Source organism: Anolis sagrei, chromosome 4 (assembly GCF_037176765.1).
Source record: "Anolis sagrei isolate rAnoSag1 chromosome 4, rAnoSag1.mat, whole genome shotgun sequence".
Taxonomy (NCBI): Eukaryota; Metazoa; Chordata; class Lepidosauria; order Squamata; family Dactyloidae; genus Anolis; species Anolis sagrei.
Window position 1 is genome coordinate 155,687,813 of NC_090024.1, and position 24,798 is coordinate 155,712,610.

The 24,798-nt window shown below is 42.1% G+C and overlaps 1 protein-coding gene across 2 annotated transcripts; it reads left to right on the forward strand.

Moving 5' to 3' along the window:
- The first annotated feature begins 1,097 nt into the window (after positions 1-1,097).
- LOC137096966 (uncharacterized) lies at positions 1,098-8,266 on the forward strand. Of its 2 annotated transcripts, none has more exons than XM_067467805.1 (3): positions 1,098-1,262; positions 2,668-3,143; positions 5,574-8,266. In XM_067467805.1, the coding sequence occupies exons 2-3, from the start codon at positions 2,669-2,671 to the stop codon at positions 6,551-6,553; spliced, it is 1,455 nt and encodes a 484-aa protein (XP_067323906.1). In that variant the 5' UTR covers positions 1,098-1,262; position 2,668; the 3' UTR covers positions 6,554-8,266. The 2 variants fall into 2 exon arrangements, with proteins under 2 accessions (XP_067323906.1, XP_067323907.1); XM_067467806.1 differs by having other exon boundaries at positions 6,574-8,266.
- The last annotated feature ends 16,532 nt before the right edge of the window (positions 8,267-24,798 follow it).

Genomic DNA, 24,798 nt, shown 5'->3' on the forward strand with positions numbered 1-24,798 from the left:
ATTGAAAATGTGTGTATATTTGTACTTGAAGTTGGGTGAATGGGGAAAAGAAGCCGTTATACTACTGATTGCTGAGATAGGTCACTTTATAATTAGAGAATTAATGGCTAAGCCTCTCTTTAAATATCCTACTTCACCAATTCCCCAAGTTAATAAAAATCTGTTTGTATGGAGATACTTGAGGATACAGATATTTGGAGCCATTGGATTACTTTTGACAACAGGGCAAGGAACCTATTAAAAGCAGATTTCTCTCCTTTTGTTCATAGAGACCTGCAGAATCTAAGATAAAAAATGGCAGTTGTCCTGAGGGCACCTCAAGGCATGTCATTAAAACCAGAATTTGATCCTCTTTTTCATGGTTACTTGGGACAATCAAGCACAGCAAATCTGAAAACTCATCAGTTTTTTAAAAATGCCCTTGACTTTGTCTGTTTGTATTCAATGTGCCAAGCTTGAGTATCTCAAAATCCCTTTAGATGTCACTCTTGTCTTCGAGAATACAGGCATTAGGCTTTCTGCAAGATGCAAGCAATTCGTTTCGTCTAAATATTTCTGCAGGTTTTTGTGCTTTGCTGGCTTCCTCTCCCTCCCTCCTCTTCCCTTATACGAAAGGCAAGGAGGTAAAATACTTAAATCCAGACTGTCATATCTGAAGGCACAATGAATTCATTGATGCCTGTCATAAACATGAGTTGGTGAAGTAATTTTAGCATAAAATTGGAAAAAATTGTTTATTTTATTGCAGCAGCATTTTGGTTTAATGAAAGACCAATTTGGAGGATGGAAATTTAATTCCCAGATACATCTGAAGTGACTCAATCTTAAGTTTATGTCCCGGCAATTGATCCATTTCTACATATGTTAGGAAGCTGTTATTAATAATACTGCTAGATCTGATTTTTAGTTGATAGCTCCATCTCTGCTGGCAAAAGATCTGATAAATGGACAAGATGAAATGGATCTACACGCAAGCAGCTTTCTGCTTATCCAGCTCTGTACCATCTGCTATCAGGTACCTGACTTCACTTAGGAAACCAATTTTGCCCTTCTGGAAGTAATGGTTGTCTTTAGCCAAAATGATGGAAGGAAAAAAGGTTTACCCACCTGGCGAAGCTGGGTGGGGAAGCCTGGTTGTACCCTTCGCCGAAGGGAGAGTGGTAGTTCCGGCGGAACTACGTTTGGGGGCGGAGCCAAGTTTCTGGCTTGGCCCGCCCCAGATCTTCAGTCTGCCGGCGACCGTCGACGAGGGAGCAGCTCAGGTCTGTCTCGGGGATGGGAGGGAGGCTGGGCCTGGGGGCCTCCCTCCCTCTCCCCCCCCGTGCCGTTCGCTGGGGCCGGCAGGCCTTTTCGGCCCAGTCTGGGGGTCGTTGGCGGCGGGCGCTGGGCGCGCGCCGCGGGGCTTCGCCGCGTCTCCCTTCCACCGCTTTTGGGGCTGGGCGACGTGGGGAGGCGGCGCCACGCGGTGCGCTCGGCTTGGTGCCCTTGCGGGTGGTGCGGGCTGCCCTGGCTTGGCGCGCGCCTTTTGCCGTTGCTCCTTCCGGGTGGTTGGGCGTTGGGCCTGGGTGGGCCATGCCTTGCGCGGCTCGGCCTGCGGTGGCTCCTGGGCGGCGGAGGTGTGGCGCCCGGCCTGGACAGGCCTTGGCGCCATTCATTGCTTGGCCCGGTCGGCGGTGGCGCTCTGAGCGCGCAATTCGGCCGTGCCTGTTTGGGCTGCCTCGGGAGGCCAGGTGCCAGCTGGGTAATAGATACTATGCTCTTGGAAGGGGATGGGGGCTCATACTTGCCGTCCCCATCCCTAGGTGAATAAAACACACCTGTTTGGGCCCTTACACAGCTGCTTAGGCCCTTCCGCGCTGCACCATAACGGCCACGTGGGGCGCACGCACGGCGGCCATGTTGGCTTCTAACTGCCTTTAACTGGTCCCGGCCGCGGAGCAACCTCGTGGCTGGCAGCCATTTTGGTAGGGGCGGCAGCCATTTTAGAGGGGCTTGGGGCCATTCGTGAATAATGTTCTGTATATTGGAGACCATCCCAGTCATGTAGAGTTTGCTTAAGAGGCCGCTTGAGTGTAATGTTTTGGGTCCCCTGGCAGTTTGGATCCATTCTACTGATTTGTTAAGTCAGATTGACATTGCTTCGAATTTAGGTCAATGATTATTACAATGAATAATTAGATATATTTTTGACTATAATAATAATAATAATAATAATAACAATAATAAGTTAGCTGTTCAATGCAACTCCTTGCCAAGAAGCAGGAGTATTCCAAGTGAGATTACCCCTGGTGGATGCCCCTCCCAGTTTCCTCTGGAGTTCACTGGGGTGGGAGCATGCTCCACACTGCGAGGCAGAGAGTTCCACTGTTGAACGGCTCTCACGGTATGAGGGTCCCTCCTTATGTTCAGATGGAGTCTCCTTTCCTGTAGTGTGACGCGTGGTGGCATGTCCTAGACAACGGATAAGGACAGGAATAATATTTCTTGATAGCGGCTATGAATATATATATATATATATATATATATATAAATCAAATTAAATTAATTACAATAAATACGGATACATGTAAATAAATAAACGAAAAATAGCGAATGAATAAAGTAATAGGGTATTGCATTCGGACTATACGCTTACTAATATCCCTTGCTATGTATTTACTTATGCAGGATGTCTCCGAAGAAAAATGTGGGGGGCCCCAAGGGCAAAGGCCCTGCAAAAAAGGCCGCGAGCAAGCGCCCTCCACCACCAGACACTGCGTCATCCGAAGACGAAGGCGTTTCGGCTGAGGACCTCAGCGCGTTGCTCATTCGCGTGAATGAGCTGGAGAAAGAAAGAGGGTTGGCGGCGGCGGCTGCCCCCAGGCCAGCGAGAAAGGCAAGTAAGGCGTCAATGTTTAAAACCCTTCTTTCTCGGGTATCTATTTTAGAGACAAACCGGGAGGCGAGTCGGCCGACAGGAGTTGGGGAGGCTTGCCTAGCTCGCAGTGAGACACCAGTGAGGCAGCCTGAACCACTTCAAATCCAAGCTGCGGTGCAGTCATCATCAGCAGCCCAACAACAACGGGATACAGCCAGTCAGCTAGACTCGGCGATGGCAGTAACTTCCGTCCTGCCTCCGGTCCAGCGGGCAACCACATCTTCAGGTACTAACACTGCTGACGCGTGGCCATGGGACAATAGTCAGGTTCAGGGAGGGTTGACAACACAACATAGCCAACCTGCTACATCTACACCCATTCGTTCCCCGTTGCAAGTGGGCCAGCAAGCTTCTTTGCAGAGTGAAACAAGCTCCGCGCTAGTCAGCGCGGAGGAAGCCAACCAGTTTTGGGGCACAGCCAAATGGCCGTTGCCTTCGCCCCCAAAAATGAGCTCAATTGCTCTGGGATCACATCTGGCCCAAAAGACAATTGATAAGATTTTAAAAAATGAATACATCGACATATTTTCGTTGTATTTTAGAGAATTGGAAAAAAAAGACAAGGATGATTTGGATGATGAAACCAAGGAAAAAATTAAAAAGAGGCGGGTGGTTCACAATTGGGAAAATTGGCTTGCATGTTACATGATTTATGCGGGCGTCCTAATGGAAGCCTATCCGTTTAGGGGGAAATCACTACTTCAGTACCAAAATATAATTTATTGTGCATATGTCAATTTTACGGGGAACGCATGGCTGTCTTATGACAAGCGTTTCCGTTTCGACGCAGCACGGTACCCGACAAGTAGGTGGGACCTTATTGATGACCAACTGTGGTTGGACGTCATAACTCCCCCTAGGACAAATATAGGTGAAAAGGCCGATAGCGGTCACACTATTCAAAATGGCAAGAGTATGCAGCCCTTTCGGCAGTGGGCCACCCAGCAACAGCCACAGCGGCAAAAGGCCATGTGTTGGGATTTTGTGGCCCTGGGGACATGTTCCCGGCGAAACTGCAAGTTCCAGCATGCATGTTCCATCTGCGCTGGAGCTCATTCATCGAAAAACTGCAACAGAGCTAGAGGGCCCAGGGCAAACCCCAACGATGCTCAGTTGCAAAAACGAAACCCAAATCCAGCCTCCCTTCCAAAAGGGCCCCAGTCCAATTAGACTGGGACCTTTGAAGGAATGGCTGCAATATTATCCTGATAGGACAACGGCCGAATATCTAATCAACGGCTTTACTTATGGCTTCCGTATCCCGGCTCATGGCCCCCGTGTAAGTTTCTGGTCGCGTAATTTGAGGTCTATAATTGGCATGGAGGACATTGTCAGAAATAAAATACAGAAGGAACTCAAGGAGGGCAGGGTTTTAGGGCCATTTACATCGCCCCCTTCACCGCAGCTCCGCGTGTCGCCCTTGGGCATCGTACCCAAGAAGACACAGGGGGAATATCGCCTCATCCACCATCTGTCGTATCCAAAGGGCGACTCGGTGAATGACGCGATACCAGAATACCAGTGCACTGTCCATTATACATCGTTTGATGCAGCAATACGTATGGTGAGAGCCCGGGGAGTTGCGGCTGAATTAGCGAAATGCGATATTAAATCGGCATTCCGGTTGCTCCCGGTTCACCCGCATGATTTTGAACTGCTAGGCTTTCAGTTTGAGGGCAAATTTTTTATGGATCGAGCTCTCCCTATGGGCTGTTCAGTTTCTTGCGCCACTTTCGAAAAATTTAGTTCTTTTTTGGAATGGGCAGCAAAACTAAAATCTGATAACACAGGGATAGTACACTATTTGGACGATTTTTTATTTGCTGGAAAAAGTGGATCAGGCGAATGCAATCTCCTACTCGATTCATTCAAAGACCTCACGGATCAGATCGGGGTGCCATTAGCTGAAGAAAAGACGGAAGGCCCTGCTACAGCTTTAACCTATCTTGGGATACAGATTGATACCATCAGCCAATGCTCAAGGCTGCCACCTGATAAGGTGGCGGACCTAAACATTAGAGTACAACAGTTCATTCAGCGGAAGAAGGCTACCCTGAGAGAGTTTCAGGAGCTAATCGGACATTTAAACTTCGCTTGCAAAGTCGTTGCTCCAGGCAGAGCCTTTTTGCGCAGGATGTGCGATGCAATATCGGGGGTTTCCTCCCCTCATCACCATATTAGATTAACTAGGTCAATCAAGGCCGATTTGTTCATTTGGTTAGAATTCTTGTCCACGTTTAATGGGGTCTCATTTTGGAGGGACGACCTGATGCTAAAAGATGCCTTACAGGTGGCATCGGATGCATCAGGGTCGATAGGTTTTGGAGTTTATTTTAATGGCCACTGGTGTGCCGAAAAGTGGCCACCACAGTGGCACGAGTTAGGGATGACTACTGACTTGACCTTTCTAGAGTTCTTTCCGATATTAGTGGCTGTGTCGATTTGGTACAAAAACTTTCAAAACTCGACGGTCCACTTTTGGTGCGATAATCAGGCCACAGTAGAGGTCATTAACAAGCTTACATCCAAATCTCCCAGGGTAATGGAGGTGGTTCGTCAATTCACACTCCATTGCCTAAAATTTAATATATTGTTTCGTGCTTTTCACATCGCGGGTATAAAGAACTCTCTGGCTGATGCTCTGTCTCGTACGCAGATGGAGCGTTTCAGACAGCTAGCACCTGCAGCAGACGCACGACCGGAACCCATGCCAGACCATCTTTGGCAGGTTGGAACGAGGAGATATTGAGGGGGATGTCGCTGGCCTTAGCACCAAATTCTAGGAAGTCTTATCTCAGAACAGTTCAAGAATTTATAGAATTTAGGCAGAGTTATAGTCTGCCCAGCGTTCTCCCGGTTCCTTATGATCACATTGCAAAATTTTGTGTATATTCCAAGCGGCGAGGTTTAGCCCCCCAGACAATCAGATCCAAGCTAGCAGCGTTGGCATATTGGCTGAAGGCGCAAGGCCTGCCAGATTTTACTAACGATTTCAGGCTGCACAAAGTTGTATCTGGCTGGTCACGGGAGGGCCAGCGGCAGCCAGATGGTAGGCAGCCATTCACCCCAGATATTTTGAGGGGTCTCAGGCAGATTTGGCCACGGCTCTGTTCCTCGCATTATGAACAGAGGCTTTTTCATGCAGCGTCTTTGACCGCCTTTTTTGGAGCACTGAGAGTGAGCGAATTAATACCAACAAGCAAAAAAGATTTATCCCAGCGGGCATTGCTTTTCTCCGATGTCACGATAAGAGATGAACAGCTGCAGATCCGGGTTAGATCCTCTAAAACGGATCAGCGAGCAATGGGCTCTTTAATTTCACTCTCAAAATGTGCTGACGATGACATTTGTCCAGTTTTTGCCGTTACCCAGTTCATAACCATCAGGGGCTCTACTCCAGGTTATTTCTTTTGCCACCAGCATGGGGGGCCGCTGACTAAATATCAATTTTGGACGCTTACGGCCAAGGCTTTAAAGCTGTTGGGCCTGGGCCACCTAAAGTTTGGCACTCACTCGTTCCGCATAGGTGCGGCATCAACAGCGGCCAACTTGGGATATGACTCTGTATCAATTAAAACCCTGGGCAGATGGAGATCTGAGGCCTATAAGGGCTACGTTCGCCCCGTTCCCCGTTAACGATGTTTCTTGTTTTTCAGATGGAGTTTTGCTGAGCCAGAGACGAAGGGTCTTGATCTGTGGCCATAGTTATGTCTACTGGGCGGAGCGCCATGCAAGACGTGGTCCCTTTGGCCAGCATTTGGGGCTTGCCTCCTTAGCCACAATTGAATGGAGGGGCATGAGAGGTTTGAGATGGGACGGGTTGGTCCCAATGTTATTATACGGTGACTGCCCAGCACCGGATATCTTGTTGATCCACCTCGGTGGTAATGATTTGGGCCTTCTCAAAGGAAAGGCTTTATACTTGCATGCACGGACAGATTTGTTGAAAATTTGGGAGCGTTGGCCCCATACACACATTATCTGGTCCGCAGTGATCCCGCGGCTGAAATGGCCTGGAGGCGGGGATGTCCGCAAGCTCGAAAAGGCGAGAAAGAGGGTGAATAGGGCCATTCGAGTGATACTGACACGAGCGAATGGATCCTATATAGCGCACGATCAGATTACCCATGACAATAATTCGCTTTATCGGGCTGATGGGGTCCATCTTTCGGACTCAGGCATTGATATATTTTTAGCCAATATACAGGCAGCCATCAGAGACAAGTTAGGGGAATTGGTGGGGGATGGGGACTAAATTGACATTTGCCCCCAATCTGTGGCGGGAATATGTTAGAGTTAAAGTTTTATATTTGAAATACAACCTAGGCACCCCCCTTTCAAGGTGAAGAGACTATTAACAAAACACTCTCAGGAGGTTAAGTTTGGCAGGAGGAACAAAGAGAAACATCTGATATTGAGAGGGGAGAATATGGCCTTCGTTACTGTAATTAAGGTTCCCTGCAGGTTGTATTGGAGTTTGCCCAGTATGTTGTTAAAGGGGTATCAGAAGTTTACACAGCTTGCCGAGGAGTGGACAGGCAGGGACGCTGCCTCGGCTTTCCCTCACCAAATTCTGTTCTAGATTGAAACAGTTAAAGTTAATTAGGTAACGTTAATAAAAGTTGCCCTTATTTAACCCAAGACATTGGTGTGGTCTCGTTATTTCGGTGTGGGAGTACAAAAAGGTTTACCCACCTGGCGAAGCTGGGTGGGGAAGCCTGGTTGTACCCTTCGCCGAAGGGAGAGTGGTAGTTCCGGCGGAACTACGTTTGGGGGCGGAGCCAAGTTTCTGGCTTGGCCCGCCCCAGATCTTCAGTCTGCCGGCGACCGTCGACCCACCACGCCCGCCCTTAAGTCACAGTATAGTTGGTCGCCATTAGGGGGCCGGGTAGGAATTTTTTCCCCCCCTATGTTCTAGGGGGGTTTTTTCGCCTACCCTATACTGTTTCTGGGCAAATTGGGATGGTGCGGTTTTAAATAGGATGTCACGGGAATATGTTAGAGTTAAAGTTTTATATTTGAAATACAACCTAGGCACCCCCCTTTCAAGGTGAAGAGACTATTAACAAAACACTCTCAGGAGGTTAAGTTTGGCAGGAGGAACAAAGAGAAACATCTGATATTGAGAGGGGAGAATATGGCCTTCGTTACTGTAATTAAGGTTCCCTGCAGGTTGTATTGGAGTTTGCCCAGTATGTTGTTAAAGGGGTATCAGAAGTTTACACAGCTTGCCGAGGAGTGGACAGGCAGGGACGCTGCCTCGGCTTTCCCTCACCAAATTCTGTTCTAGATTGAAACAGTTAAAGTTAATTAGGTAACGTTAATAAAAGTTGCCCTTATTTAACCCAAGACATTGGTGTGGTCTCGTTATTTCGGTGTGGGAGTACAAATGTATATGCATATTCAAAACATATCTTTGTGGAAAGCTAGCTTGAAATTAAAGATAGCATATTTGGCTGTTCCTGAATAGTGTCATAAACAAAACACAACAGCCACTTTCACTTAGTAGTCTGTCAAGTGTACCTACAGGGCATACAACTCCAATGAGGATAGCTTCAACAACCCAGCCAGGAATTGTGCATTGCACTTGAACAGAAGCATCACCTTTGCCCTGACCTGCTGCATCCCTGTGGATCATTCTGGCGACTCTGTCATCCCACTCATACAATAGGAAGGATACATTTCACTTGTAGTTACCACTTCAAGCAGCCAGGGGATGTTGTGGTACCATGCGAGGACACAGCTTTGCTGTTGCTGCCCACCGGATTTCTTTCTACTGTTTCCTCTGGAACCGGATGGGGGGAAGGGGGGAAGAAATGGCAACAAGGGCGAATAAAGGTACAATCTGAAGTAGGGCAGGGAAAACTGGAAAGAGACCTGGCTCTGATATTCCTTCCAGAGCCAGCAGCAAGTCTTAGCTTACATCTTCTCTATGGCTGTTAGTGGCTGCATTGCTGACAGTTTCCAGATTGTAGGAGCATGTGAAGCTGCCTTATGCCAGCCCAATGTTGTCTGTTCAGACTAGCAGTGTTGTGAAGAACTCTAGCCAAAGGCCTTTTGCATTTCCTGCTGGTAGATCCTTTGAACTGGATATACTGTAGATTGAATCAGGGACCTTAAGCATGCAAAATTATGCTCTGTGCCAGAGAACGATGACCTCTCCCTTTGGATGAGAACGAGTAACAGAAATACATAAGGTCAGGGCAAAGATGACAGGGCCGTATGCTGTTCATACAGCTGTTTTCTGTATTACTTCTGTGTGGATATAATTTTCATATAGGAAAAAAGATATATGCATGTGTATTGCTTATGTATTGATATGCTGCATGCATTATTTTTGACCTGACTTGATATAGGAAGCTAAGAGGTTTTCCAGTGTGTATATATGAACACAGGCCTGTAGCAAGAGGGGGGGGGGGGGGTTAGGGGTTCAACCCCCCCCCCCGAAATGTTTCAGATTTTTTTAAAAAACCCAGTTTACTCATGAATTTTAACTGGTTAACCAAATCCCCATGCTAAGTCTATGAGATGCAAAAAATTAAGAGTCCCTCCAGAACTGCAAGCACTATCTCAAGCAAATATTTATTTATTTATTTATTTATTAATTATTCGAACTTATATGCCGCCACTCCCCTGGCGTTCGGAGTGGCTTGCAAGAACAGGTTAAAATCGAACACAATTTAAAAACAATTTAAAACAATTTAAAAATAACAATATCAGAGATCAAAGTCCCGTTGGAACAGATATGTCTTACATGCCCTGTGGAAAGCTGATAAGTCCCGCAAGGCACGGACTTCAGTTGGCAGAGTATTCCAGAGTGATGGTGCCACTGCTGTAAAGGCTCTGCGTCTGGTTGCTGTTAGACGCACGGTCTTGAAACTGGGAATTTCCAATAGATCTTGGTCCTCAGAACGGAGGGATCTCTGGGGTTGGTAGGGGGTGAGGTGGTTCCTCAGGTACATCGGCCCTAGACCATGCAAGGCCTTAAATATTGACAATTTATTCTCTGGAATACTATGCCACCTGAAGTCCGTGCCTTGCGGGACTTATCAGCTTTCCGCAGGGCATGTAAGACATATCTTTTTCAACGGGACTTTGATCTCTGATATTGCTGTTTTAAAATTGTTTTAAATTGTTTTTAAATTGTGTTCGATTTTAGCCTATTCTTGTAAGCCGCTCCGAGCCCCAAGGGAGTGGCAGCATATAAGTTCGAATAATAAATAAATAAATAAATAAATAAATAAATATTTGCTTGAGATAGTGCTTGCAGTTCTGGAGGGACTCTTAATTTTTTGCATCTCATAGACTTAGCATGGGGATTTGGTTAACCAGTTAAAATTCATGAGTAAACTGGGGTTTTAAAAAAAAATCTGAAACATTTCGGGGGGGGGGGGGGTTGAAACCCTAAAAAAAACCCCTCGCTACAGGCCTGAAGTTGGGTGTGTGTGTGTTGAATGCTCTCATGAAGGAGGCCAGACTTGGTGGAGGTGGTTGACAGGGGCGGAGCTGCAGGCTATTGAAGGCTGCTCTGCCCCCTGCTGTGCTCTTGGCTTCAGCATGAGCTAGGAGGCAGGTTTCAACCCCCTCGTGAAATTTTCAACCCCCCCCCCCGAAAATTTCAACCCCTCCCGAAATTTTTTCTGGCTATGGCCCTGTATGAACATATATGTACTTCAGTGTACTGTGATCTGATTTTATAGTGGTAAGATAAAGACTCCTCCTCTCTACTTATATCCCAAGCCTATAATATGTGTGAGTAAGCATATATGCAGATAAATAGATTTGTATATTTTCACAGGTGGCAGCACAGGTATAATACTCAACTATACTCAGGTGAGGAATATTTGACCCTCCTGAGGTTTTAGAGTTCAGTTCCAATCAGCTCCACTCATTATGGCCAATGGTATGGGATTTTGGGAGTTGAAGTCCAAAGTATCTGAAGTCCAAACTATATCACCTGGAGATGTAAGAAAGATGATGATGTTATGTTACCCCAAAGTGGGAGCATTTGACTGTCTTGCTGATTATTCGCATCACCAAAGGGCTTGTATTTTGAATGATTCTCTGTCAGTACCAATATTGGGTTGCGAATCAGCCCTGAGACCTGGGGATAATGATTTGTAGTATCACAAGAGTCAGTCCTTGGTGATGTCATTAAGCACCAAAAACAACTGCACATAGTATGCCATTCACATTGTTATCTGCTTTCAAGTCATTGTCGACTTATGGCAACTCTAAGATGAATCTATCTTGGGGTTTTCTTGGCAAGATTTGTTCAGCAGGAGCTTGCCTTCCTCTGAGCCTGAGAGTGTGTGACTTACCAGAGGTTATCCAGTCAGTTTCCCTTGCTCAGTAGTAATTTGAACTCTGAATTTTTGAGTGCTCAAACCACTACACCATGCTGGCCGTGATAATCACATAGACAACACCATAGGAGGTGAGTGTAACACCCTTAACAAAGGAAGTACTACACACACACACTCCACCTTTCACCCTCAGATTCTCAACCTTGAGTAGCAGTTAAAAGGAGCTTAGCCCTGAGAACTGGCAACCCTAAACAAAATCAAACTCCAAAAGAGAAAATAACCTGACTTCCAGTCTTCATGCAATCAAAAATGATCAGTTCACTTAAGCATCCTGGTAATGACTTAGTGTTAATATAGCTTATTGTTTTGAAAAGCTGAAGTCTGCTTTTAGTATATTTGTTTTCCTTCAATTTTTGCTGCAGTAAATATTGAAATATTCCTGGCTTGTGTTAAAATGACATGAAAATGCTACTTTTTCTGTATTTGGTGTGGCTAAATTTATTTTCTGTTTTATTAAACAAATATTACTTTGCTCAAACAATTTTGCCAGAGATATTTAATTACTGTAGCTTATAAATATTTGAAACTACAAGCTTGTTGATGTGTTACAGGGAGAACCTGGATGATCCTGGTGTTAGACGTTAGTAAATAGACACATTCATGATTGTGTGTTCCCAGGATTCTTCACCCATTAGTACAGGTGTTACAAAGTACTTGCATATAAGTTGCCTTGAACTAGCTTTGAGAGTAAGGACTTTATTGCATGAACTCGCTATTCCACTTTATTCATCATTGATAGCAGACACAACATTACGCCTCTCTTTATCACCACAATTGTACCAACTCACCAATTAGTGGTTGTGTACACTTTTGTAAGCCCATCTTCTCACAGCAGGATGCACACTGCAATGCCCCTTTGCTTGCTTTCTGTCCTATTGTCCTAAGAATCAGTGGGTATCCAGAGTAATGTTTGTTTCCATGACACAAATGCATTTCAAAAAGGACAGTCAATTGTTGCTAATGGAGTGGTTAGCAGTAATTATTGAGATGGCTTCAAGTAATATGACAGGCTTCAGTAGGAGATTCTACTAGAAATAATTGGTTGTGGCTATGATTGACAACAAACTAGCAAAAATGTGCAATCAGGGCAAGCAAAAGGCATTCATTACTTGAGGAAATTCATCTGGAGAAACTTAAAATCAAGAAGCCACAGTTTATATTTTGTGCAAAAGTAACCCAATTTGATTACTGTAATGTTGTTCAGATCTATGCCTTATTGAAATCTAACACAGAGAATGATGCATACAAATTCAATGAACTAGAAAACTGGAAATATGTATGTAAAAGGTATCTCGTATTCTTAGGAATGCAACTAAAATAGAAAGCAACATAAGGCCTACCCGTAGGCAAGATTCTTTCTCAATTATACGGACCCAAACAAAAATGATATATTTTCTTGACTGTCAGTAGTGAACTTTCTGTTTAGGGAAAATGTTCATAACCTTTATATCTGGAAAATGGAGATTTTGGGCACTTACTAAAGAAGGGAATTGAAATACAGTGATAGTATTATTAAAGTAAGAAATATTTATTTGAAAAAAAACACTCTTTCATGATCAATACATGAATAATAGTATTCAAGTGTTTATTGTTTGTTCCAAGGGTTTGCTGTTTAGCACTAAGGAGAGGATACAAATAGTAGGTTAATTGGATCGTGGTACAGATTTGATGAACATAGAGAACTATGATTCTCACATTGAGAGCTTAAATTTCATTGGCATCAATGAATAACGTAAAAGTAATCTAGGATTGCCATCTTTCACTGTACTTTTTAAAAAAAATACAAGTATGGTTCTATTTGAATTTTAGGACAAGATGTCTACAAGGGTGTTCTGTACTGTTTTGTACCCAAAGTTATAATGCTACATCTTACATTGCCCGCTATCTCTAATGTTGTCATTTGACTTACACACTTTATCCATCAGCCCTATCCTTACAATTGAGTTGCACCAGTCTGCCCACCTGTGTCCAGAAATTGTTTCTTATTTTAGGTTCATTGATTGTTGGTTTGATGGTTGCTCTTTTATTCTGTTATAATGTTGTTGTTTTATTTTGTTTTATGCTGTTGTTTTATATTTTAGTGTATTATAGTTTAGTCCCCTATGAACTATCTCAGAGATTAAGATTGTCTGGGGAGGCCTTGCTCTCGGTTCCACCTTCTTCACAAGCACAGTTGGTGGGGACGAGAGACAGGGCCTTCTCAGTGGTGGCCCCTCGGTTGTGGAATTCCCTCCCTAGTGATATCAGGGCAGCCCTCCCTCTTAGTGTTTAGCAAGAGAGTCAAAACATGGCTCTGGGAGCAGGCATTTGAAAAGTAGAGCAGTGCAGGAACGTTAGTATGGAATATGTGTAATTTGACTACGGATTGGTCTTTAGACTACGACTCTAGATAATGTGATTCATTGAAATGTATTTTTATTATACTTATTATGTTTTAGTGTTTAACTTATGTTTTAACTGATGTGGTATGTTTTAAGGTGACATGGATGTGTGGTTGTAAGCCGCCTTGCATCCTCCTCGGGGTAGAGAAAGGCGGGATATAAAAAAGGTAAATAAATAAGTACGTTCGGGCTCATCCTCATGTAAGCCACCCTGAGTCCCTCTGGGGAGATGGAGGTGGGGTATAAATAATAATAATAATAATAATAATAATAATAATTATTATTATTATTATTATTATTTGTAACACAACAAGATGAGTCCACAGCAGACAAGATCACTCTGCTGACTGTTGTATTGGATCACACGTCATTATTATAATATTATTATTCAAAGAGGGACTGCCCATCTCAGCATATTTTTACCATTATGAGGATAGCACTAATATATATATATATATAAAGAAATAATGGAAGCTGTGGAGGTGAAATGCCAGTACTTTGTCAGCTAATAATTGATTATTTTTTAAACAGCCTGGTCCACCACCTAAATTCTGTTGTGGATCATATTGTGTGTGATAGGCAATACCAGGCTGTGTTGTTCACATGACATGCAACATAATCACTTTTAAGTAGACATTTAATTTGTGCAGCTATTGATATGAATCTTCCTGAGAGTAGAAACACAAAAGAAATAGGACCTGAAAGATCTTCATGCTTGCTTCCTACTATATGAGGACAGGAACGGTTTAAGCAATGCATTTCTTCATCTCTGTAAACAGTAGCTGATGGTAGTCGGATGACACATAATTTTCTCTAAATTCTCAAGGGTTCTCTAAGTTCTTAAGAGGGTTTGGCCAGGTTTATGATCCCTCCCTGAGGCTTTTCACCACCCCACAAATATGTAAACTTGAATTCGAGGAGATTTTCTTCCAAATACTAGCCAGCTGTCAAGTACCCAGGAACAATGGCAAGGCTGCCATCATAATAACACAGCTGATTACCATGGTAACAGAATTTATGCTCTGTCTTTCACTTGTATGGGAATAGCCAAGCATTTGTTTCCAGCAGGGAATTGAATGTTAGGACCACATTTGTAAACACATTTCCTGATGACTATACACACACACACTATTATACATGTTGGTTGTGTCTTTAAACCGACCCGTTTTGCTGTCTGTGTCTATAAAAATATCCCAGGAACTGGCTCAGGGTATGGTGGCCATAGTACCCACTGATTGCGGATCAGATCCAAAATTGGGATTTTTTTAGACCTAGTCCCTTGAGATGTGCTGATGAGCATCACCATGTCTGTTCAGGATCAATGGTAGACCATGGCAGGGAACAGGAACAAGGGAACAGAAAGTGAGAATCCCCGTGGGAATGATGTGGTTCCCTTTCTTGGCTGTGTGTGCTTGTTTACCTTCCAGCAAACCATGTTTCAGAGTTTTAAGAAGTGCACCAGCAATGAGGGGTGTCCTGAGCAGTGCTCCACATTTCTCAGTGTTGGATTTGATCCCTACATGGCTGCAGCAATATTTTGGCTTAGTCTGGACTTTCTTGTGCACTTTAACACGTTGTTTCTTGCTTAATATGTGCTGCAATATGCATGGTGGATATATGTTTCGTGGACACTCTGACCTTGAGCTGGTTTCAAGCTGCATCATACTATCTATGTAACAAATTTCTTTCTCACCAGCAAAAATGGTTTATTTTAGGGAGTGTGGTCTGGGTATCAATCTAAAACTGCACCATTCTTTCCAACTCGATGAGTTTCTTCACAGGAAGTGGAATTTGGTAAATCAGTACTTTTACAAATTCTATTGTAAAATCAATGGGTCTCCTCTAGTTATCACTGACCTGCAAGGTTTATTTCAACTGGTCTACTCTACTGTACTGCTTGGTCTACTGTACAATCTACCCTGGAAATAATCAGATATATAAACCTGGATTAAATCCCACTGATTAAGTCTCTATACCCATCACATAGTAGACAGCTAGTCAACCTGATTTTAAAATATAGAAGCTGAAATTCAACACTAATGTAAATCCCACAAGGCCTGGTCAAGATAAAAGAACAACTGGATTTAGGTTTATATATAGGTAAAGATAAAAGTTTTCCCCTGAAGCTGGGGCTGTAGGATTTTGAAGTTTCCCATCAACCATATATTATTCTGAGTCACTTTGGCTTTGCTTATAAGTGTTATCTATATTCTCCCTTGCCCATTTCAATCAGATCAAGAATATTGTTTCTAATGTATGGATGCCAACACAGATTGAGACAATTTTTGCCACTTCTAAATCCTCTGCTTCTAATTTCCCTGTTTCTGAATTGACAAATATGGTACTGATTCATTATGTGGGTGGAGTCCAAAAGGGGAACTAGACAGAGAAGGATAGTCTATTTTACCGGGGGGGGGGGGGGGAGAGTAATACAATTTCCCCCTGTTTCCCCCCACCCATGTTGCTGGCATTGAAACCACCCTTGTTTGTGACTTGGGAAGCTGGGGGCGGGGGGAGAGAATAACCAGCGAAAACAGGAATTTTTTTTACCTCCCCCACACTGGTAAAATAGACTATCCTTCTCTGTCTAGGCCCCCTTTTGGAATCTTCCCGGATAATAGAACGGTTCCACAAATATTATGTGTGTGTGTGTGTGTGTGTTTCAAACATATTCTTTCCATTGGAAGCATAACACCTAAATGCTCATCCATTCGCTAATACAGACCCTATCAATATGAAAGCTATTTCTCTAATTTGTTGCTGCAGTCGTGTGCACAGAATCTGATTGTCACAATTCAGACCAAATGCCTCCCATCAAACCTTTCAGGAAGTGGTTCTGTGGCAATTCAGGAGCTCCTAAAATTAATTTATTAATGCCTCATTTGAATATATAACTCACCATTCACCTGATGAGTTCCATGGCAAGGTACATGCATATTAGTAGCAATATAAAACCAAGCTCAATTGAACACTAGTTCAATATATTAATTTAATATGCAGCCTTATGACAGGGAAGAAACAGCACAATCTCATAACACCCCTCCATGTCCGAATGCCTTAGTAAAGTGGTGCATCTTGACTAACTGGCAAAATGTATAAAATGATGGCAAAAGATGGCTCTCAGAAGGTTCCCTCTTTTTATTGGTTTACTATAGTCAATTTTGCTTGCCCCCTCACCAAGAAGAAAAGGAAAAGAAAGACAGAAAAGAAAGAAAAGGAAAATGGGAAAGGAAAATGCTTTTTCCCCCAATTTCATCACAAAAGAGGTTAGATTTACCTCTCCAAATGTATCTCCCTTTATCTTACCTTTCTGAACGTATCTCCCTTCATAATCCATAATCCAGTGCGATTGTTAAGATCTTCTAGGGAGGCTTTGCTCTGGGTTGGTGGGGATGACAGACAGGGCCTTCTCGGTGGTGGCCCTGTGGCTGTGGAACTCCCTCCCCAGTGACATCAGAACATCCCCCTTGCTCTTAAGCTTCAGGAAGAATCTTAAGACCTGGCTATTTAAGCAAGCCTTTGAGGGATTAATATGACCCATAAGCATGACGGAAGAATGGCAAATCCATTGGTTCAATGTTTACAAAGCTCAGTTGGCGCTAGACTTTTGATATGCTTTAATCATTTGAAAGACTATTTTAATTGATATGTATATTTTTTACAGTTTCATAATATTGTGTTTTACTGATATTGTTATTGTATGAATCTACTATTGAATTATTGCCATAGTTTGTAAGCCGTGCTGAGTCCCCCTTCGTGGGTGAGAAGGGTGGGGTATAAGCACAGTAAATAAATAAATAAATTTTATAAAACAATTTTATTAATATAAGTGTGCAAGTGTAAATATATACAGTGCATCAGAGTTTGGCAGACTCTCCTTATTTGGAGGTAAACAGAGTTTAGATGCCATACTTTTCGTGAAGGCTTTAGTTGTGTATCTATGCATAAAAAGTAATTGGGTGGGTGAGGTCCAGCCATGTGATTTGCCAGGCTCCACAGCAAATCATGGTGGCAGTGGAGTGGCAGTGAGACAATCCCAACACTCCAGCTGCCGGTTAATGCTTTCCCATCCCCATCCCATGTGGGGAAGCATTGCTGCTGCACCAAACTCCCATTGTTCCTTAGGGACAACAGAGCGGTCGTTGTGTTGGCAGCAACAGCATCCCACCACACTGCTGTGCCAGTTCACCCATACAGTCCCACTGGAAGTCACCATATATCATTCTATAGATCGCATGAGGCTCCATGGGAGAACCAGGGCAGAAGCATCCTAGGATGCTTCAATTGTCTTATGTGACGAGGCCATTGTGATTACACTACTTCTGACTTCGGGTATTTGCAGATTTTGCTATCAACAGGTATTTTCAGAGATAATTGAGTCAGAGGTTTTTCAATGTGTGGGTCTCTTCCATGTATACTTTGTATGCTGCCATTAAACAGTCACACCTAATATTTAATTTTGGAGTTGTGCTAGAGATAAAATTGTGCAGGAATAGCTGTAAATTGTAAATAACATGGTGCTTGTGTTTAGAGAGAGACTGTGATGGGGCACAAAAGTATATGTATCCATAGATGTGCTTTTATATTCAGTGCTGCACAGATTGCATTTGATTGAGATGGATGATTGAGTTACTCTGGGTGACATTTGATGGCAGGAAGAAGATTGTCATGCAGTGTGCTTAAAGAATGTGTGTGGCTCACCGATTTGTGAAGGCTGGTGCAGAAGAGTGAAGCTGAGGATGGGAGAATGCTAACCATACTGATCTCAGTATACTTTAGGAAGGCAATTGCAACATACACTGCATTTTTCTTGTTTTTAATATAAGCTATTTAATATGAAATATTATTTCCAGTTCAGTTATTGTAGCATCTCTTTAAAAAATCAAATCGATTAAAATGGACAGGAAATTTGGTGCTCAGATCACATGTGGCTTAAGAATGGCAGTACTGCTGATCTGAGTGTTTTGAGATCAGGTTATCCATCAATCAAAATCTACTTATTTATATATGGAAAACCACAAAAGGGTTGCACAACTTTATTAAAGTGACAGCAGAGATGTAAAAGGATTTCAAAATGTACCAGGAAGAATGGAATACCAGACAAAGTGGCCCTGGGGCTGCTTGCTATGAACCAGAAATTGATTGTGATGTGTAAAGAAAACAAACACACCTGACCAAGAGTAAAACAAGTGACCTTTAGAAGTGGACAGTTCAAGTATGGTTTAATAGATTGAGCATTAGCTAGCTTTCTTGCATTCCACATTCCAGGGTCCATGCATCTATATGACATTTTTAGTTTAAATGAAAGAGTAAAATGTTAACCTTGGATGTGAAGAAAAGGTTCTGGATGAATCCAAATGGGGTGAATAAAATCATAACTGTGCCTGACAGCAGATGACTGATTTGTATTTAAATTCTCTATTCACATGCTGGCCACATTCATCATTCACCTTTGTACCATCAGCAGAATGTTGTCCTTAGCTGATTCAAGGCAACCATTTAAAATTGCTCTGACTACAGTCATTTCTTTGGGTTGTATGTTTCATCATACTGTGAACTTGTGCTGGTTTTGATCCCCTCTCATATTGATGGCATTCCAGCCTCATTGGCAAAGTCCTAACTTGCTTCATTCCCTCAGTCACACTGTTGGTCCCATTTTTCTGGCTGAGATCTTCCATTTTGGCCCTGGGAGATGTATCCATATCCTGTTGTGTGAGATGTTGTGTGGATGTATAGTGGCAGCACCATCTGGTTCTTTTCTCCACAACCTACCTGTCCACTCTTTTCATTTCCTCATTCCACTTTTCTCCTACTCTTTTCTTCAAAGATATTTCTGATTCTGACATGATGGATCCTTGCCTCTTCTGATGTCATTCCATGGGAATTTGGGCAGAAGAATAGTGCAGAGTGGAATGGAAAAAGGGGGAGATCTAAAGAAAAAAATTGAAGTATTTATACACAAGAGAATAGCATGTAACCCACTCTGGATCTTTCTATCTGCAGAACCCGATAGAATCCAAACCCAGTCTTATGACAAATTTTCTCTCATGCAAAGACTAACTGAGTTCAATGGGGGCTAATTCCCCAGTGATGGCAGCCAGAGATGAAGTTGCAAGAGAGTAAGACCCTTCTTCACCTCTGTGGTTCTAAGTAACTCAAAGTAACATAGACATTATGACATGTCAAAGATTGACACGCTTTATTTTGCTTAAGCTTTTGTGGCAACAGCTTAATTTACAAGATGCAACTTGGCTGAAAATCAGATAAATGTAGGCAAAATAAAACGTGTGCTCCTTTTGGCTGGACTTCTTTCTTTGATCTGGCTGGTGTGCATTGCTTGTTGGGGCACAACAAATAGTGGGTTATGTGCATATTCCCTTCTTTTCTTTCATCTGGTTTTTTGGGGGAGGGGAGTTGTGGCTTTCCTCTTCAGGGAATCCTCTTTGTGAATTATCCCTTTGGGGAGGTCATTGAGGTCTTTCGTTGGCTTCTAGAAGGCAGAATGGGAAAGTTCAGCAACTCTTTTTGTTTCTCAGGGTGAATGAATAACTAGAGAAAGAGGGGACATTTAGTTGACTAGGTCCTTTTAAGTAATACCCACATGTTCTTCATATCCATTTCCTTAGAAACAAACCTACTCTCATTGGTAGTAAATGCACCTTGTGTATCCAAGCAGTCAAAATACCAATAAGGATTGACAGAGTAGTATACAGTGGAAGTTCTTGTTTCGAGTAAGAGAGATTACATCAGGCTAGTAAGGCATCACACAGATATGCCATCATGATGATTGGGGTGGTGGTAGTAAAGTGGATAGTATCAATTGTGGTGAATCCATTTGTTGGTTAACCAGGTTGTCTCTGCCTTTGTAAATTTGGATTGTAGGACTGTGTTCTCATTTCCTATCAGAGCCAAAGGAAAATGTAAAGTAAGACCCACACCCAATGTGCAACACATTCTGCTTTAGGCTTTTTCTATTTTAAGGACTACTTTCACAGTATGAATTGGAATTATGGACTGCCAAGTGTTCAAGATTATCTCAGGGTCTCCATGAGGTAATGTGCAAACTGACTTGATCTTGGGATTATTATTGTTAATATTCTAAACTCAGCACTCCCACATAAATTGCAACCAGAAGGTGTTAACCTGTCGATCAGAGTTATCTAGAGATAGTGTTATCAATTCAGGGCTTATTTGAACGAGCAAATCTCACTGGGGCTTTGCAAAATGTGATGTGCTAGAGGGCAGGAAGATCTGATTCTAATATGTGTTGATTCCTAGCTGGGAAGCTAATTAGAGCAGTTATAACACTTTTGTGCATGTGTTTGTGTGTATGCGCATGTAGTATATTTGGATCCCTGGATACTTTGCATTTTGTCAATAAGATATTTTCCTTGCTTTTCTTTTCATCCAAATTTCACAGAGGTATCACTTTAGTTGCTCTGCCTTTATCATCTCAATAAGCCAGAAGAAATATTCTATGACAAATCCCAAGGAAAGTAGTTAAATGAGATCAAACATAACCTTAGCTGTTATGGTTGAGGATTTTATCCTACCTTGCACGATACTCCTAATAAGAACAACTAAACATGCCCCACATATAAGACATCCTTAGGCACCCTTCAATGGCTAAATGAGGCTGGGTTTCTCTCCATGTCTAATAAATGTTTTGCAGTGAATCTGAGGCACAAAGCAAAGCAGACTTAAAATGATGATGGCTAAAAAGAAAGAGAAAAAAACAACAACCCTCTGTTGATTTCTTACTACAAATATTCTGGAATGCAAGATTAACTATCACAGTCAAGTCAGGAGTGGCGGATGAGGCCATTAATGCATGTTAATGGCAGTTACAATGTAAGATTGTTCCGAACTTTCATTTATAGCATGAGATCTTTACTGCAATGCATCCCACCAAATTGCACATATTAATCATTTCTTCCACCTTAGTTGTGGTCCATTTGCGATAAATGGAGGCTTGGAGGCATTTAATTAAGGATATATTTTGAGGGACATTTCATTAAGTTTATGTTCAAATGTGTGTTTGTGTGTGTGTGAGAGAGGCCTTTCCTTCAACTTATCATGTTGGAATTTGCTGAGATTTTGAGAGTGTTTCTTTTTATCAGAAACACCCTCTCCCTTTCCAATCCTCATTAAGGGAGTCCTGAGAGTAGCTTGGCATCTGATCTAAATTTTAAATTGTCCAAAGATGTTTGCTCTTTTAATACAGCAATTGATTGATGAGGATTTTTCCAAGCAGTAAGAGATGTATAATTCTATTGCCTTGCTTCTATCACTGCAGATTCTTTCTTCCTTTACGACTTTTAAGTATTTCTAGCTCAGTAAATAATAAATTCAATTTGCCAGGAAAAAAAAGTTTCGTCACTTAGCAATACTCTCTTGGAATATATATTTCTTAATTGGCATCAATGGAAAATTTCCTGGGAAGCATAACAAAATGGATCATTTAATAGATGCCCCAATCTCTCCATCCATCTATCTATCTATCAGCGCAGCACATGATGTTTTGACTTTAATATGGTAATTATCTCAGACTGACTTCAGAGCAGGAAACTGCCTCCCACACAGCAGTGCTTAATTACTTTAGACTTCAGCTTGCCAAGTGAAAAATAGACCATCCTCCCCCCGCCCCCGCCCCCCAAACACTGCATGGAATTGAAATAATTCTCATTGTCATTTGAGTTGAAATGCAACATGACGTTATGAGAGCATCTTTGGAAAGAAAATGCAAAATTCCCCCATTCCAAGTCTTAAGAGAGATTGAAACTGCCTATCACCCTCCCCTTCCAAAACCAAGGTCCAGATTTGCATTCTTTCCAATGTTGTGATGAACCGTTTCTTCTCATGGGATGAAACTTGTCTCCAATAAATATTTGAGATATGGAGGTAAACTGCCACAAGCAAATGTGTTGTTTCCCCTCTGTTTCTAGGGCATACGGCTGGTTAGAATGAATGCCTGCATAACATGAAGTTTAAACAGCAAGTTGGGGAGTGTATCTAATCCAATGAAAGCAGTAATTAATGAAAGATCTGAATCTGACAGCATACAGGCCCAAGGTGTTTGCCTGTCTTTGTCAACTGAGGCTGCACAACAGTAGCTTTTAAATAGGGTGAAATTTCCGTATGTGCATGTCAGCATGAACTTGCATCTTTCTCCAGCTATCTGAAGTATTGCCTTCGATTATTGAAAAGGCATACAAATCACTAACAAGATTTTATGTATGTGTTGTTAAGTATGTGGTACTAATTGATTTGATACACACAACCTGAAACGAAAAAGTGCATATACCCTGTATTTCATACCTTGCAGGCAAAGGATTTGGTTCTCTCACTTCCATTGGATTCCACATCTTCAGTGTTGTTGGGCTTATTAATTATTTGTAACTTAACAAATCAGTACACAGAGCAATTACATCCTTTGTGGTTTGCATATAACAAAACCTTCATATGTTATTGCTGGATTTTTTAGTATACTAAAGGAATAAGACAATTTACACTGTAAATGTTCTTTGCCATTTCCTATTTTAAAACTATCTCTAAAAATATAGTACAAGTGTTTGCTTGATTTGCAATTCCAATAATTGAATATCGCCTATCTGGTTGAAATTAGTATTCACTGCTGACCTAAGACATGCCGTGGCCTAAAACAAAGCATCAGCGGTACCTCTTTTGTTTCTCTTTATTTTTATATCTAGGATGGGCGAGTGGATTGGTTCAATGTATTTGAGGCAGCTGAAAGTTGAAATACTTGGAATTAAGCTAATTCAGTCAAACTGAAGTTAATGTGATTAAAATGGCTTTAATTTTACTTTTTCAACATTAATCTTTTACTTCTTTAGTATGTCTATTTTGTGGATAATAAAACTTACTGTAGGGTTATATGTGAAGGAAGAGGGCTTAAAAGCAGTTTTAAGAACAGTTCTCGAGTGTGATTCTTTTCAAGCAATGGTAATTCATATTAAAAGTGGTTACTACTTTTTTTTCAGGCTCATATATTCGAAACCCCTTTATAAACCACCCCTGAATGCACATTTTGAAACTTCATTTATATCAGTAAAGAGTGATTCTTTTTTAGAGTTGCAGAGGAAAGATTTAGGATTATATCAATGTTTATCACCCCCATGTCCCCCCACTGCAATTATTTTTTAAGTAGAATAAATTGGGGGGCAGAGGCTTGGTATGAGGAAGAGAAAAGATGCAGTACGGGAAAGGAAAAGATAGTGAAAGAAAGGCTATAACTAGAATTTACTGTGAGGTCTGCATGTGTTATTTTTGAGAAGGCTAGCTCTAAGGACACACAACCTTTTCTTGGTCAGATATATTATCTCCCTTTTCTGTTTTTTAAAAATTTCATGTTGGTTTTGTTAGGGTCCCATGGGTAATACATGACTAATGGTGGTGCCTTTTCAAGCTTTTACGATAGAAATGGTTAGTCAAGGAATTTGAAAAAGCTTTGCTTGCAACCTTCCACCACAGAAAATGCCCTGGAGCCAAGGACATTCTTATCCATACCATCACTGACTTTTCTCCTGGGAGCAGTAAGCTTTGTCTTCCTCTTTATCTGCATTACCTCTCTTCCTTTCATATCTGTTTTGTCAGTAAGATAGCCAAACGGTCAAAAGTGCTTCAACAGATATCTCCGAAAGCAATTAATCTTTAAGAGGGTAAGAGACCAGGATGTTTTCTGAAAAGGGTAGAGACGCTAGGGTAAACCTTCTAAGCAGAGATTCTTGATGGGGATTTGGTTACAGTGGTGCATGACCTGACAGAAGCGACACTCAATGTAGATATCAGTATATGAATAATAGCATACTGTTCTAATTCCATAGCAGATATGGGAAATCAGATACTAGAACACACGCCTGAACATTTCAGTCATCTTTGGAATCTCTTCTTCACAATCAAGGTTGCATTTGTTTGTTTATTTATTTACCTTATTATACCCAGCCTTTCTCAACCTCGTAGGAGACTCAAGGCGGTGCACATATAGAGGCAATGAATCAATGCCATGTAAACACACACACATAATAAAATAAGCATATATATTAAAATAATGATTAAAACATATGTTTTTGTTGGCTTTTACAGTCTGATAGCAAAAACCAAGCTAAATGGAATT

What these genes read in the sequence shown, in the direction of transcription:
- LOC137096966 (XM_067467805.1), top strand. Translation starts at nt 2,669, where the DNA reads ATGTCTCCGAAGAAAAATGTGGGGGGCCCCAAGGGCAAAGGCCCTGCA. An exon ending in GCGGGCAACCACATCTTCAG is followed by an intron (nt 3,144 to 5,573) that starts GTACTAACACTG and finishes TCTCGTACGCAG; the next exon opens with ATGGAGCGTTTCAGACAGCT.